Here is a 12476-nt window from a genome sequence, read left to right as displayed (position 1 = left end):
CTCCTAAAGGACACTTAAATAGCAGGGGAAAAACTGGCTTAGTGTGATAGTCCCTGTGAAAACACAGGCCGTTGAGGCTTAGACACTAGTAACCAGGACACAGTCCAGGTGGAGACAATTGGTTCAACTGCTTTAACCCTAAGGACAGAGGGCAATTTTTTAACAGTACATTTATTTCACAGGGAGCTGTTTAGAAACTGCACCACCAACAACAATATGTTTAAGTGATTTATTATTTAAGAAATTTTACAAATGTGATAATTTCTCTCTTCAATTATTTCCAAAAGAATCTGCCAATGCCTTACATTTTAAAACACAAGAGGGGGAGGGGGGGATTCTCAGTAAACTGCTATTTGCTAAATACATGAGCTAAAATAAAATCACAATAACAAAGGTTTGGTTAGCAGAAGCATGGTTGTGTATGCATGAAAGAAAAAAATATCTACTTAAAACTGGCACTGGTTAGATTCATCAACTTCAACTGTTTGCTACTGTTATTTTATTGTTTATTCAGCAGTGTATAAAAAATATAAAAAAGGCAATTTTTAAAGATTCGCAATTCAAGTTAAATTATATGAAATGACACAAAAAATGCAGTGATGAAGTTTTACCAACTCTCACTCAAGAGTAGGGCTTCAAACAACTGACCTTTAAAATTGAGAAGTTATATTTCTGACTGAAATATTAATAAAGAAATCTGACTTTTCATCAATCACTATAAACGTCCAAGTGACCAACATTAGTTAGCTCATCTGAAAACCCTCCAAAAAAATGTAGAGGAAAAAAAAAGGAAAGCACTACAAGTGAATTAAATGTTGGCATATGACAAATATGAGGAAAAACAAATATGTACAGCACAAAAACAAACATTGTATGCAATATGAAAAGGCATCCTGTTGCTTTAGGCAACAAACCTTTCACTTCCACCCTCCCTCCCTCTCTAAATCCCTCCCTCCCTACTCACTGAATAGTCTTCACTGAAGACTCCTTCCCCCATGTCTCCCATCCCCACTTCCACACAATCCACTCATACACATATACACACACACGCACACACATTACATCAAACACGACAAAATCACTAAGCCTGTTAGTTTGGGGGTGCGGGGGTGAAGCACTGTGAAACTCTTTAACCCTGTTTTATCTACTTCGTCCTTCACTCGGAGGTGGGTGTTGGGGCCTTGGTGCAGTCGTTCCACTCGTCGGTGTCAGGGTTGTACACTTCCATGGTGTTGAGGAAGTTGTTTCCATCGAATCCGCCCACAGCGTAGATGGCCTCGCCCAGCATGGCCGCCCCCGCGTTGCTGCGTGAGGAAGTCATGCTGCCCAACATCTTCCACTCATTGCGGGCTGGGTCGTACACCTCCACACAGCGGAGTGCATGAGAGCCGTCAAAGCCGCCAATGACAAACAGTTTGCCTGAAGAAAGTGAGAACCATTACACATCTCAGCACCATAAAATATAAAAAGCCATTTTCAACACGGTGCTCTGGGCGTTAGTTTACCTGCATGGACAACAACGCCGGCTCCCCTGCGAGCCACATTCATGGGTGCAACCAATGTCCAGGTGTTGTTTTCAGGGTTGTAGCGTTCCACAGTGTTCAGGCAGTTCCATGACTCTGCCCCTCCGATCACATACATGAAGCCTTCCAACTCACACACTGCTGCTTGGTGCCTCCCTGAAAAAGACCAGTATATATTTATCATTAATACATATTCATTAGTTCTTTGTGATCTTCATTCTATATATTTACTGAATATTGTACACAAAACAGTTATGGTTAGTTTACAATAAAGACATTTGTATGAATGTTTCATATATAATGAACTGTAAACACATACTGATGTTGAGGGAGGCACATTTGGACCAGGTTTTAGTGACAGGATCAAATGCATCACAGTTCTTCAGGCCCTTCTGCCCACAGGGGTCTGACCCTCCCACAACGTAGAGTTTGTTGTTCAAGGAACAGACACCTTCAACAGAAAAAAAAACAAAACAAAGTCATTCCATTGATGCTGGAAGGATATCTGCAACACTTTCTCGCTGAAGGCGCTGACTGACCTGCGTTGCAGCGGTTGGTCCGCAGCTCTGACATTTGAGTCCACTCATCAGCATGTGGATCGTACGCCTCTCCACAGCTCAGCTCGTCAGAATGACCATTTGACCCTCCAACAACGTAAAGCTGACCCTGTGAGTTAAGAACGTAAAGGCAAACTTCAGCATCAAATGGCTGGATGGAAACATTACGCATTGAGTAAATCTGGAAGTGCGAAGAAAACCATACTGTACCATGAGCACAGCCATTTGGAACCGAGCCCTTGGAGTCCGCATGGGAGCGATGAAGGTCCAGCGGTCCTCTTTGGGGTCATAACACTCGACAGTCCTCAGACACTCCTCTCTGTTGTAGCCTCCTACAACATCAGGCAAACATGTTGTCATTATGTTGGCCACTGGGGAAACACTGGTTCTAGAGCACACAGATCTCTCAGGTCAACACTAGCTAATAATAACTTTGATTCCACCAAGTCCAAGTCAAATTTCTGGTTGAATTTGTGTCATTACCATGTCACTATACAGACGACCAATGTGGTGACCCCTGATGGATGAACATGCCAAAAGTATAAGGAGAGTATTAACTTGGTACCAACCTGCTGCAATGAGTTTTCCATTCAGGGCTGCGGTGCCCAGGCCAGAGCGTGCATAATGCATGGGTGACAGAGGCTGCTCCTCCAGATCCTCAGGCTGGGCCTCAAAGCTGAGGCTCTTCATCAGGCAGGGGGTGGCAGAAGGAGAGGTCTGAGGGCTGTTGCGACTGTGCAAGAAGATCATACACAGCACACCATCCAGCACTGCCAGGCAAAGGTTGGTGTTGTCTGGAGAGAATTTGATTTTAATGAGCAACACCAGGAAAAACTGTATTTAAAACTGAACGCCAGAGTTCATCTGTTTAAGGAGGACTTGTCCATTCAAGGAGTGGACAATGTGGTTTCTCAAACTTTTCTTGAAGTGTTTTTCTCACTACTGACCCTGGTCTTCTAAACAACCAATAGGATTGTACTTACTTGTGGTCTTCTCTGAGGCGATGTACTTCCACTCCCTCCTGCTGGTCTGTTTAGGAGCATTTGCTGCTTGGTTGGAGGGTGACAGGCTTCCTGAGGAGCTGCAGCTCATCTGTCTCTGGATGTTCTCCCGCACAGGTTTCTTCTGCAAGAGCACAGTGCAGCTACAGAAGCCAAGCTTGCACCAGAGGCCCAACCAGGCCCAACACCACCTTGATCACATCCTAACTGACACTCTCACCCCAGCTGACCAACCCAAAGACTGTCTACACCAAGTTCTTAAAACCAGCTGAAGCCAACAACACAGCTCTACAAACTAGTCTCTCACCAGAATGCATGGCAGACAGTGAAGTCACAAGTCAAAACGCTGCCGGCCGAAAAGTAGCAGACGGAGCACTAACTGCTGATCGGCACAGCTAAGCAAGAATGTTCTTTTCTTTAAAATAACTAACATGTTGGCTATCATGTGAGCTGGGGATAATAAATCTGACTAAGTAGATTAAGGTACAGTCTACCACGGAGAATGTGGTAGAATCTTTCCTTTAATGTGAAGCCAGGCACAAGCTGCTGTCAAGTACCTGCACAAACTGAAGGTGGTCCTCCTCGCCACCAAACACCTCACTGTGCCCCTCAATCACCAGCCCTCCATCCACCAGCTTATGGTCAGGTGAGTAGTACAGCGTTTGCACCTGAAAGACAAACAGGAACAACACACCTATGTGGCTGTCTCCATGGCAACACACAAAGCCCCAGTAGAGAAAGGGGTGAAGAAGGAGAAAGGAGTGGCAGCACTGTCAGAGTGAGGAGGGTTTAAGGGCAACGGCCTGAATCTTCAGTCTACTAAATACAAAAGACACAAGCCTCTTTTGCCACCGTGAGAAGTGGTACTTGAGTGTTGAAAGCCATCGACCCTCCTGCAATTTGCATCTAAAAAAAAGAGGGAGGGAGTTGGTGAAGAAAAGCTGCATCTGGAAAAATCCTCTGTGAAGAATGAAGAGGGGCTGCATGTGGAACCTTTTTCCACCACTGCTGCTTGGAAACCAGTCCTCGAGCTGAGTTAGTTGGTTACTGTGATTACTGCCACAACGGGCAGTCAAATCCAGATGACTTGGAAGACTTGTAATGCTTTGCCCAGCCTCCCACCATTAAAAAAGATTACATACCACTTTAAAATAAAACAACAACAAAAAAACAATTACAATGGCATAGTTGGTTAAAGACCCAGTTTACCCAGTTGAAGCTTCTGAAGCAAATCTTAAACAGGGTAAAAAAAATTAGAAGGTTTTCTCACAGCTGTTTTTACTAAATTATGTGGGTGTTTTTTTTATAATCACAGAGGAGAGAGTAGCCTGAAACGGCATGTGCCATTGCATGTAATGGACATTCTAATAGATTGTTTTGTGGGGAAATTTTTGAAAACTTTTTTTTAAAATGCATGAATGAGATACATCTGTTCATGTGGCATGGACAGATGGGTGCACAGTGTTGGCTGCAAAGAGATGCTGCTGAGAGGCAGAAGTGTTCTTCCCCTCCCTTTCTCTGACTCATTACCCTGGTGGCTCAGTCATGGCTCCTCAGTCTGGTCTCCTGCTGCTGCAAATAAACCTAAAGGAGAGATAAAATCAACGGGGAGGATGGCCTGTTAGTGCTGGAGAAACAAACAGGCACCTGTTCAGATAGTAAAGTGGCAGTGAGACAGTAGAGTCAAGGGTCAAACCTGTGTTTTTGTTTTTCAGATGAGACGAGCACTGATAAATCAGAAGGTGGGTTGTATGTAAATCAACCACAAACCCAAGAAAACAGTGGAAACAAAAGGCAAGAGCAACAGCAGCTCTTTTCAGCTCACCTCTAATTTGTAGTATTGGTCAGGGGTACAGAGTTTCTTACTGCAAAAACCTCAACAAATCAGAGGGAAAAAAGAACAATCCTGACAGAGCAGCATGACAAGGGCATGCTATTTATATTTCAGCCCCCTTAATGACTTCTTAATGTCAAACACAGGAGGAGTCAGGATGAAGAGAATGGGCAGGTAAGGAATGAAGATCATTCCGAGTTATAACCAGCTACTGACCTCTTCCATCAGTAGTTCCAGGTTGTCTCCATTCTCCCAAAGGCTACGCTGCACCCAGCTGAGTACTTTTGAGTAAAGCTTGCCGTTGCTTGGAAGGGTCAGATTGTCTTCTACCATTACTTCTAACTGTCAACACAAAATGTAGGAGAAACATGAGTTAGGGTTTGTACAGCAGTAACAAGTGGGTAGAAAACAGAAGAAACTGGTGCTTTAGATTTTACAACTCTAAAGTAAGTCTCTAATTCACAGATTACTAATGTAGTTTAGCTTTGAAGCATTACAATCAGTCATAAAAAGAGGAACTAGATATTGAAAGAATCAAATAAAACTGAATGAAATGGAACATTCGACTTGTTACGCCCTAAAAATGGACTTCACAATAATCACCGACTTCACAATGACTCTAACAAGGCTTGAGGATTTATTAACTTGCTACAGTTTAATCGTATTTCCCAATGGCTATTTAGTTTAAAATGAAGGACAAATAGAGCTGTGCTATATTGTACTAAAGGGGTTGGGTTAGTGCTTGTATTTAAATTGAAACACAATGTCATTTATACATTAAGCAAATACCTTGAGACGGGGAAGTCTGAGAAAATCCTCCTGTTCTGAAACTTCCAGTAGATTATCTTGGATGAAGGCGTCCACCTTGGCCAAAACTCTGGCATCTCCCATAGAGCTGGCAAAGTTACGAAATGAGATGGCGTTCTGGCAGTCAATCTTAGACAGTAGGTAGTCGCCACAAATCTGTGGAGGGAATAAGAGTTATTGGAGTTTTTATTTTTAGGCATTTTAACAAAGTCAAAACTTTACCATAAGTTATATTTATTTACTGATAACTCCATACCTGTTTGACTCGCTCCATCTTAAACCTTCTGGCTGCAGAGTAAACTTCCTTGACCAGCTCTTTGTCTGCCTTAAGCCTGTGTTGCACATTGAAAACAGGAGGAAAGATGATCATTATGCAGCAGTGACTCCAGAGACACAAAGGTCAAAGATCAATGTGCTACTAACTTGGCAGTATAGGCATAGTTGAGCAAGATCTCCACAGCCTCTGGGTCCAAGTCCTCAAAGGTGACATGTGAGACTCCATGAGGCTCAACATCACTGTTAAAGATTTCAAACAGGTAGGGACTGCAGCAAGCCAAAACAGCACGATGTGCCATCAACTCATGACCACACACCTGTACAAAGTAGGAATCAAATAGCTTTAAAAAATGGATTTGACTACAAAAGAAACAAAATAAGACAAACATATTGTTATGAACTGAGAAACTCTTAAGATGCAGACCAATATTGTCAGACAAAGTTGTGGAAATATTGAACTGTACCTGCAGTCTAACATCACAGAACTGACCACTCTTCCTCAGAGCATTCATTTTGGCCACGGTGGAATCCAAGAAACTCTCATCCTCAAAGATCAAATAACCGTTTGGAATCATCTTGGTAAATTTCGACAGTTTGCCTAAGAAAGTGTAAAACATAGCAGTATAGTTATAAGGCAATACTAAATTGAATGTTCTTTATTTGCTTCCCCGCAGCATTAAAGCTGTGTAAACACTGTAAGTGCTGGCTGAATTCATTTATGACCGGATGGATTAGATGTCTGTATTGTGCATTACAATCTGCCTCATGCATTAATCATAAGCTTACCTAATCAAGAGTGTTGCAAATCCAGTGAACCACTGCTGCCAAGAGTCAAATAGGACAGGAATGTAGGTAAAGTAGACGGAGATCACAGGAGAATCAAGTCTTCTTCACCCACAGACAGGGAAATCGTCAGAAGAAATGCCAGTTGACACGACACAAGGGCAGCCGCACGGACAAACTATCAGGCTTGAAGTGACTAATCAAGTCCTTAGAATCCCGTTGGCTATAGAGTTGTACTTATTCTGTGTTGGTCATACATTATAACCTAGGATGAAGAACAAAAGTTATGTTAGTTATTTTAGCTGGAAAGTCACACAGCTCGTTTGACATTTTTAATACAGCATGTTCTTGGCATTCAAGCAATGCTAGCATGTGCCAGTAACACGTGTGCTTTTGAGGCAATGTCAGATGAGAACCCGTATCCCTACCTCCTGTCTGAATTCTTTCACATGGCCCACATTGTGCAAGCACTGAGCTTTCTATATTTCACGTGTACACAAAATCAGAGAACATGCAAGTCGAGAGGCTATTTAATTCCTTTAACTGCTTTTATTTTGTAAAAAAATAACAATCCTAAATTTGATTAAAATACAACAAACGTAAGTTAGGTTTCACAAAAGTTATGCCTTTGATCCTTTTGCCTTTTATAATTCTCTATCAAAAGATCTCTCATCATTTTGCTCCATACCTGCTGCCACATCCCACCAGGAGAAACAGGATTGTGTAGTTCTTTTGCTTTCAGCACGCTCTCTAAAACTAAGGCCTTTCCAAACCCTTTAAGTGACAAGCCCCGACAGATGGCTCCACCCCATAGCCTCTCACTCAGGCACTGACCTAAAAGGAAAACGCAGGGGGAGCCATGTTTCACGGGTCTTCCGCTTCACTAGTAACTCAGATTGTCTTATGCAACTGTATAGTTGTAAGTTTGAAATCTGTTTAGATGTCTTACTCATTTTAAATTTAGGGGAGGTCAGGGAGGGTAATTACAAAAAAAGATCAGCTTGATGATGCAGTAAAGTTAAATTGGTTCTGTAACTACATATCTTGAGCCAAGTGGTTTAATAAAATACTTTGGGGGCAGCTTTAGGCTGGAAAGGAAAGGTATTCAACCTACGGCTATGTATTAATAGTTTGACGTTTCAGTCAACGGAAATGCTGACGCATTCTGACTTCCAGCAGTTTTGCTGTTCTGAGCTGTCACGTCAGAAGAGCATTTAACATTTTGAATTTTTAAAAGTGACAAGAACTAGTTTAACAAGGGAAGTTGAACACATCAGTAACATTCCTCTTACACTGCAATAAGGGCATTTTTAATTTGTTGTACCCCAGTTTTTGCAATAATCAAAACATATATGAAAATATAGCTATTAGTAACTAGAGTGTATCTGTGTGCATTATTTAAAATGTATTTGCTGCTTCCTATTACACATTTAAGCGTAGGATAGTAGTACCTGCTTAAAATGTGTTTATTACTGTGCACAATACACCCAGCTAGTGTTGCGTGGTACAAAAGTTGAACCCCAGCTGTGTGTGGATGGATGGAAGAAACACTGACCCAGATTTGTGTAGTTATGCAATTGTCTGGCAAAACACAGAAGACTGAATTGTTCAACTCCTCCACACCGTTCCTGTCCCTCCTCATACGTCCACCCACCAGTTAAAGCCAACGCACCAGAATGTTTCGGCTTCAGCACGTTATGATATTTATTCAGTTCCTGCTTCATCAGTCAATGCTATGATAATCCAACTGACGATGCCCTTAAACTATAATATTATGAGGGAGGAGGATACAGCTGTTCACCCAGATGCTTTATCGTGGTAACACAGTAACGGCAGATCAGCAGGTTCTGGAAATATAAATGTGTTGCAAACAGGGAAACTCTAATGATTAAACGTCTGAAGAAGAAACGGGCTTCTTTGTTTTCAACTTTGTCACGAAGGACCACTCTCCCTCCATTTTCCATCTGATTAGTCACACACTTAAGTGCAAGTCTGCCAGTATGACCCGTTGGTGCTAGTTCGACCACCCTCTAGTGGCGTAGAGATGAAGTTCTGCCTAATTCATCTAGTTTCAGAGTGGAAAATCACCAGCTATATTCAACATCTGAAACCGTATGCCGCCAAAAGGCGTGACATCTAAATAGAGGCACTAATAAAGGCTGCCGATTGTGACCACAGTAAAAACGACTTAAGGTTGAGCGAATGCGTAATGACCATATTATACTACCTCAACTGCAACAATAGAAGGTGTGGTAAATTAAGCCACTTTCACCCAAATAAAAATCTGCCAACTGACTGACCAAAATGTTACTTTTAAATGATCAAACAGATAATAAAAAACAGTTTGCGTTCATGTCATTGACATGGTAGGATACCAGACTTTGTCCTCGAGGTTCGTCGTCTTAAACAGGGGGAACACTATCACACCACGAGGCAGCCGGCAGACTAGAGAAAGCCCTAAAGGGAACCTGACACCTAGAGCCGGTCAGACTATTTCCTTTAACAATCAATGGGATAACGTCAGAAAATCATTAACTTCAGCTAGGGCTGATCATACAGCACATAAACCCTGCCACAATACGGCACTAGATGAGAGTGATTAAAAGACAGAGTGTATAATGCGATGGTTATCTATCCTGTATTATCCACCCTGCCACCCTCGCCGGCTTAATACCCGCTGTTTGCCATTCACTGCAAAGTAATGCTATTCCTGTCGCCTACCAGACCCCTCCTCTGCCACAGCAAAAAAAAAAAAAAACCCCAGGGGCTGTATGCATGCATGTGAGCCACACTGCTACGGTACTATCCTGTCGGTAGAAAGTGGGTCAGACGGGAAGAGTCGGCCCTTCACCACCACCACGACCCATGTAATGTACATACGTTTAGAATTTATGTAACACAAAGACAGCATTTACGTGGAGCCAGGGAGTCAGAAAAAACCTAGCAGAGGAAGAGCATGTTAGGAGGCTACTGTGTTAGCAACCTGCTGCCGAGACAGGGAGGGTGATGGTGGTGATGATGATGATGGTGGTGACGATGATGAGATGGGGAGCAATAAAAACGCGTATCGCTGATTGAGTCTACGACTGCGTAAACATTAGAATTAAAATAGCGAACGTTAACCTAACAGCGCTGGTCACTGTAGCCATTACACGCAAACACATTACCAACGTTACCATTTGTATGACACTGTGTGACAGTCGCGCCAATCTGATCATTATCATTTCCTCCACCAGAATTTCCGCTTATTTCAGCGAATCCACCTTCATTTGAATTTTAACGCATATATGAAGTAATCACAACGACAATTTAAGCAGCAGCTGTTACCGATAACGGGATTTATTTATCTGCGTATAGGAAAACAGAACGGAGGAAAAATACAATACAGTTAAAAAAAATCTCTTACCTGAGGAGTTTGACAACAGACGATATTAGACATATTTAATGAGAATTCAGAGTGGGTCTGAGTGGTCTAGAGCAAAGACGCAAAGCGGCTTCAAGCTCGGCTCGTTGTGCTAAAGGCGGGTAACGGTTGCTTTCTGACTGTGAGGGAGAAGTACGTCCACTCTCAGTTCGGTTTAAGATGAGTCTGACGGAATGGCCGCGAGTGATACGCGGTCCGGAAAAAGCAGTGTGACCGCCACGCCGCCTGTGACGCTAAAGAAGAGGCGGTAACGTCCCGCCCACTTCCGCTCTGATCATGCGACTGATGAAATACCACTGTAATGGTCGATACGATCAATGTACAGAACAGAAATTGTCGAATGTCTTTCTAGAAGAATAAACATATAATTAATTAAATACACACTCATACATAGTTCTATGTCTTTGTTGTTTTTTTTTCTGTTATGATACGGCGTTTAAAGTAAAAAAAGAAAATGATCCAGTAGGTGGCAGTAATTCAACCCAAATTGGTTGACATGCTACACAAGGGATATTTGTTTAATTATTAATTAATTTGTTGGGGTTTATTTTACTTACTTTAAGTAAAAAAAATACTATTTTACTTTAAGTACTTACCCTTCTATTGCAGGCTAATTTTCCATATTTATTTAGCATTTACAGTTACAAGTTTCAACATATGCGCAGCCGTCTTTAATTCCGATTGAAGACTTGCTTATCGTGACCCATTTTTTCCAGTAGCTTTGGCTGACCTTTCTGTGTTTCTTGCCCAACTGTTTTATGCCAGCTCCTTGTGCCTTATCATGTTTTGTGTCACTTATCTGTTTAAGTTATTATTACTTTAAGAAGCTATATTTATCTTTCAAATGAAGCTGCTGTTGGTTACCACTTTAGGTACACCTGTTAAACTGGATTCTGTAGCAAATATTTTACTTGTGTACATATTTCAGTTTAAACAAGGAAAATTAACATTTACCTCTCCTGACTGAAAACAGCTAATTAATTTCACAGAAAGCTGCAGGTCATGGATTCATAAATATGAGTCACAAGTGTGTTAGCCAGTCCAGATTAAACTAAGAAATTAAATGCTTGTCATTAACTACAGTTGAACATATATTTCAGATGGCATCCTTTACGTAGCAAAGACACAGTAGTTGTGCTACAAAGGTTTAGACGTTTTGTACACAGACATTATGCATGTACATTTCAATGACAGTTCCACGTGTTATTGGTTTTTGTTCTGAGTTTGATGTGTGCATGTACGTTTTTGTGGTTAAGTAGAATCTTGGAACAAAACCCAGCAGCAGCACGCCAGCTTTGAGGCACAGCCTTCACTACATTCTGTTTTGTTAAGACAACCACAGAACTATATTTGGTAGACTTCTAGGCAGTGAGCCCAGCCACTACAGATTAGATTAATCAACACAAAGAAATGTCTTCATAACAGCTCCTCTGCTAGTATTATTGCCACACTGCCCTAGGCTTCCATGCCTGCATGTGTGACATTTATAACAAGGTAAAAGTATCTCAGGATCCTGGTCAGGAAAAATTATTAACAAGTGCAAATTTGAGCTTTTTGTCAGAGCACACACACATACACACACACAAATGCATTGCACTGAAATCAAGCCATTTCTAAGGGCACTTTAGCAAAGATGTTTTTTAATAAAATAATTTGAACTTTATACAGTCCAAGTGCCCCAATGAGTCACTGTTTAAGGGCATAAGTGAGTCACACGCTGGAACATTTAGTTGAATAGAAAAATAACAGAAAAAGGCTGTAGCTAATAAAACTCTGCTGGCTCTGATATAGGTGAAAGATGAAGCAGAAACCCTTGTAGCTGCACAGCCTGGTCATCTCATTTAAAATTTTGACTCTTGCGCAGTCTGACCTCAGCTTCTCTCGTCTGTTTACCAATGAGAGTTAAAACTCTCAGGCAGGAATTCGGTTTATCTCGGCAGCCCAGTGTCTGGACTCTGAGACGTGGCCATTACAGATGGAGGGCAGCCAAGCAATTCAGTAGAGCTTATTGGTTTCTCACAGAAGTGTTTTTGAGAATTGGATCAGGACCAGGGAGTAGATGGCAGAAGCTGATAGTGTTTGGTGATAAAGAACTTTACCTTTAATATGGATTAAGTCTGAATATACAGAACACAGACAATCCTATTATCATTAATATTATATTATTAGTTATTTCATAAAACATGCAGTCAATTATCAACATTGAACTTATCCCTGCCTTTTAGGTTTTTTTTGTGTGTTTTTTTTTAATAGTAAAATAACCTGTAACAA

General features: G+C 41.6%; 1 protein-coding gene across 1 annotated transcript; it reads right to left on the bottom strand.

The window, feature by feature from the left end:
• Positions 1 to 215: 215 nt before the first annotated feature.
• ivns1abpa (influenza virus NS1A binding protein a) lies at positions 216 to 10393 on the bottom strand. The gene is made up of 15 exons (XM_008332907.3): positions 10188 to 10393; positions 6785 to 7046; positions 6463 to 6596; positions 6146 to 6315; positions 5979 to 6054; positions 5705 to 5878; positions 5132 to 5257; positions 3639 to 3749; positions 3064 to 3205; positions 2650 to 2874; positions 2291 to 2412; positions 2063 to 2189; positions 1843 to 1974; positions 1506 to 1679; positions 216 to 1419 (listed from the first exon to the last, which is right to left on the bottom strand). Exons 3-15 carry the CDS (start codon positions 6571 to 6573, stop codon positions 1157 to 1159), a joined length of 1953 nt encoding a protein of 650 aa, XP_008331129.1. The 5' UTR covers positions 6574 to 6596; positions 6785 to 7046; positions 10188 to 10393; the 3' UTR covers positions 216 to 1156.
• Between the last annotated feature and the right edge of the window lie 2083 nt (positions 10394 to 12476).

This window comes from Cynoglossus semilaevis, chromosome 2, assembly GCF_000523025.1.
Source record: "Cynoglossus semilaevis isolate Cse_v1.0 chromosome 2, Cse_v1.0, whole genome shotgun sequence".
In the NCBI taxonomy this organism is placed as follows: domain Eukaryota; kingdom Metazoa; phylum Chordata; class Actinopteri; order Pleuronectiformes; family Cynoglossidae; genus Cynoglossus; species Cynoglossus semilaevis.
This window is presented reverse-complemented; position numbering and strand designations above follow the sequence as displayed.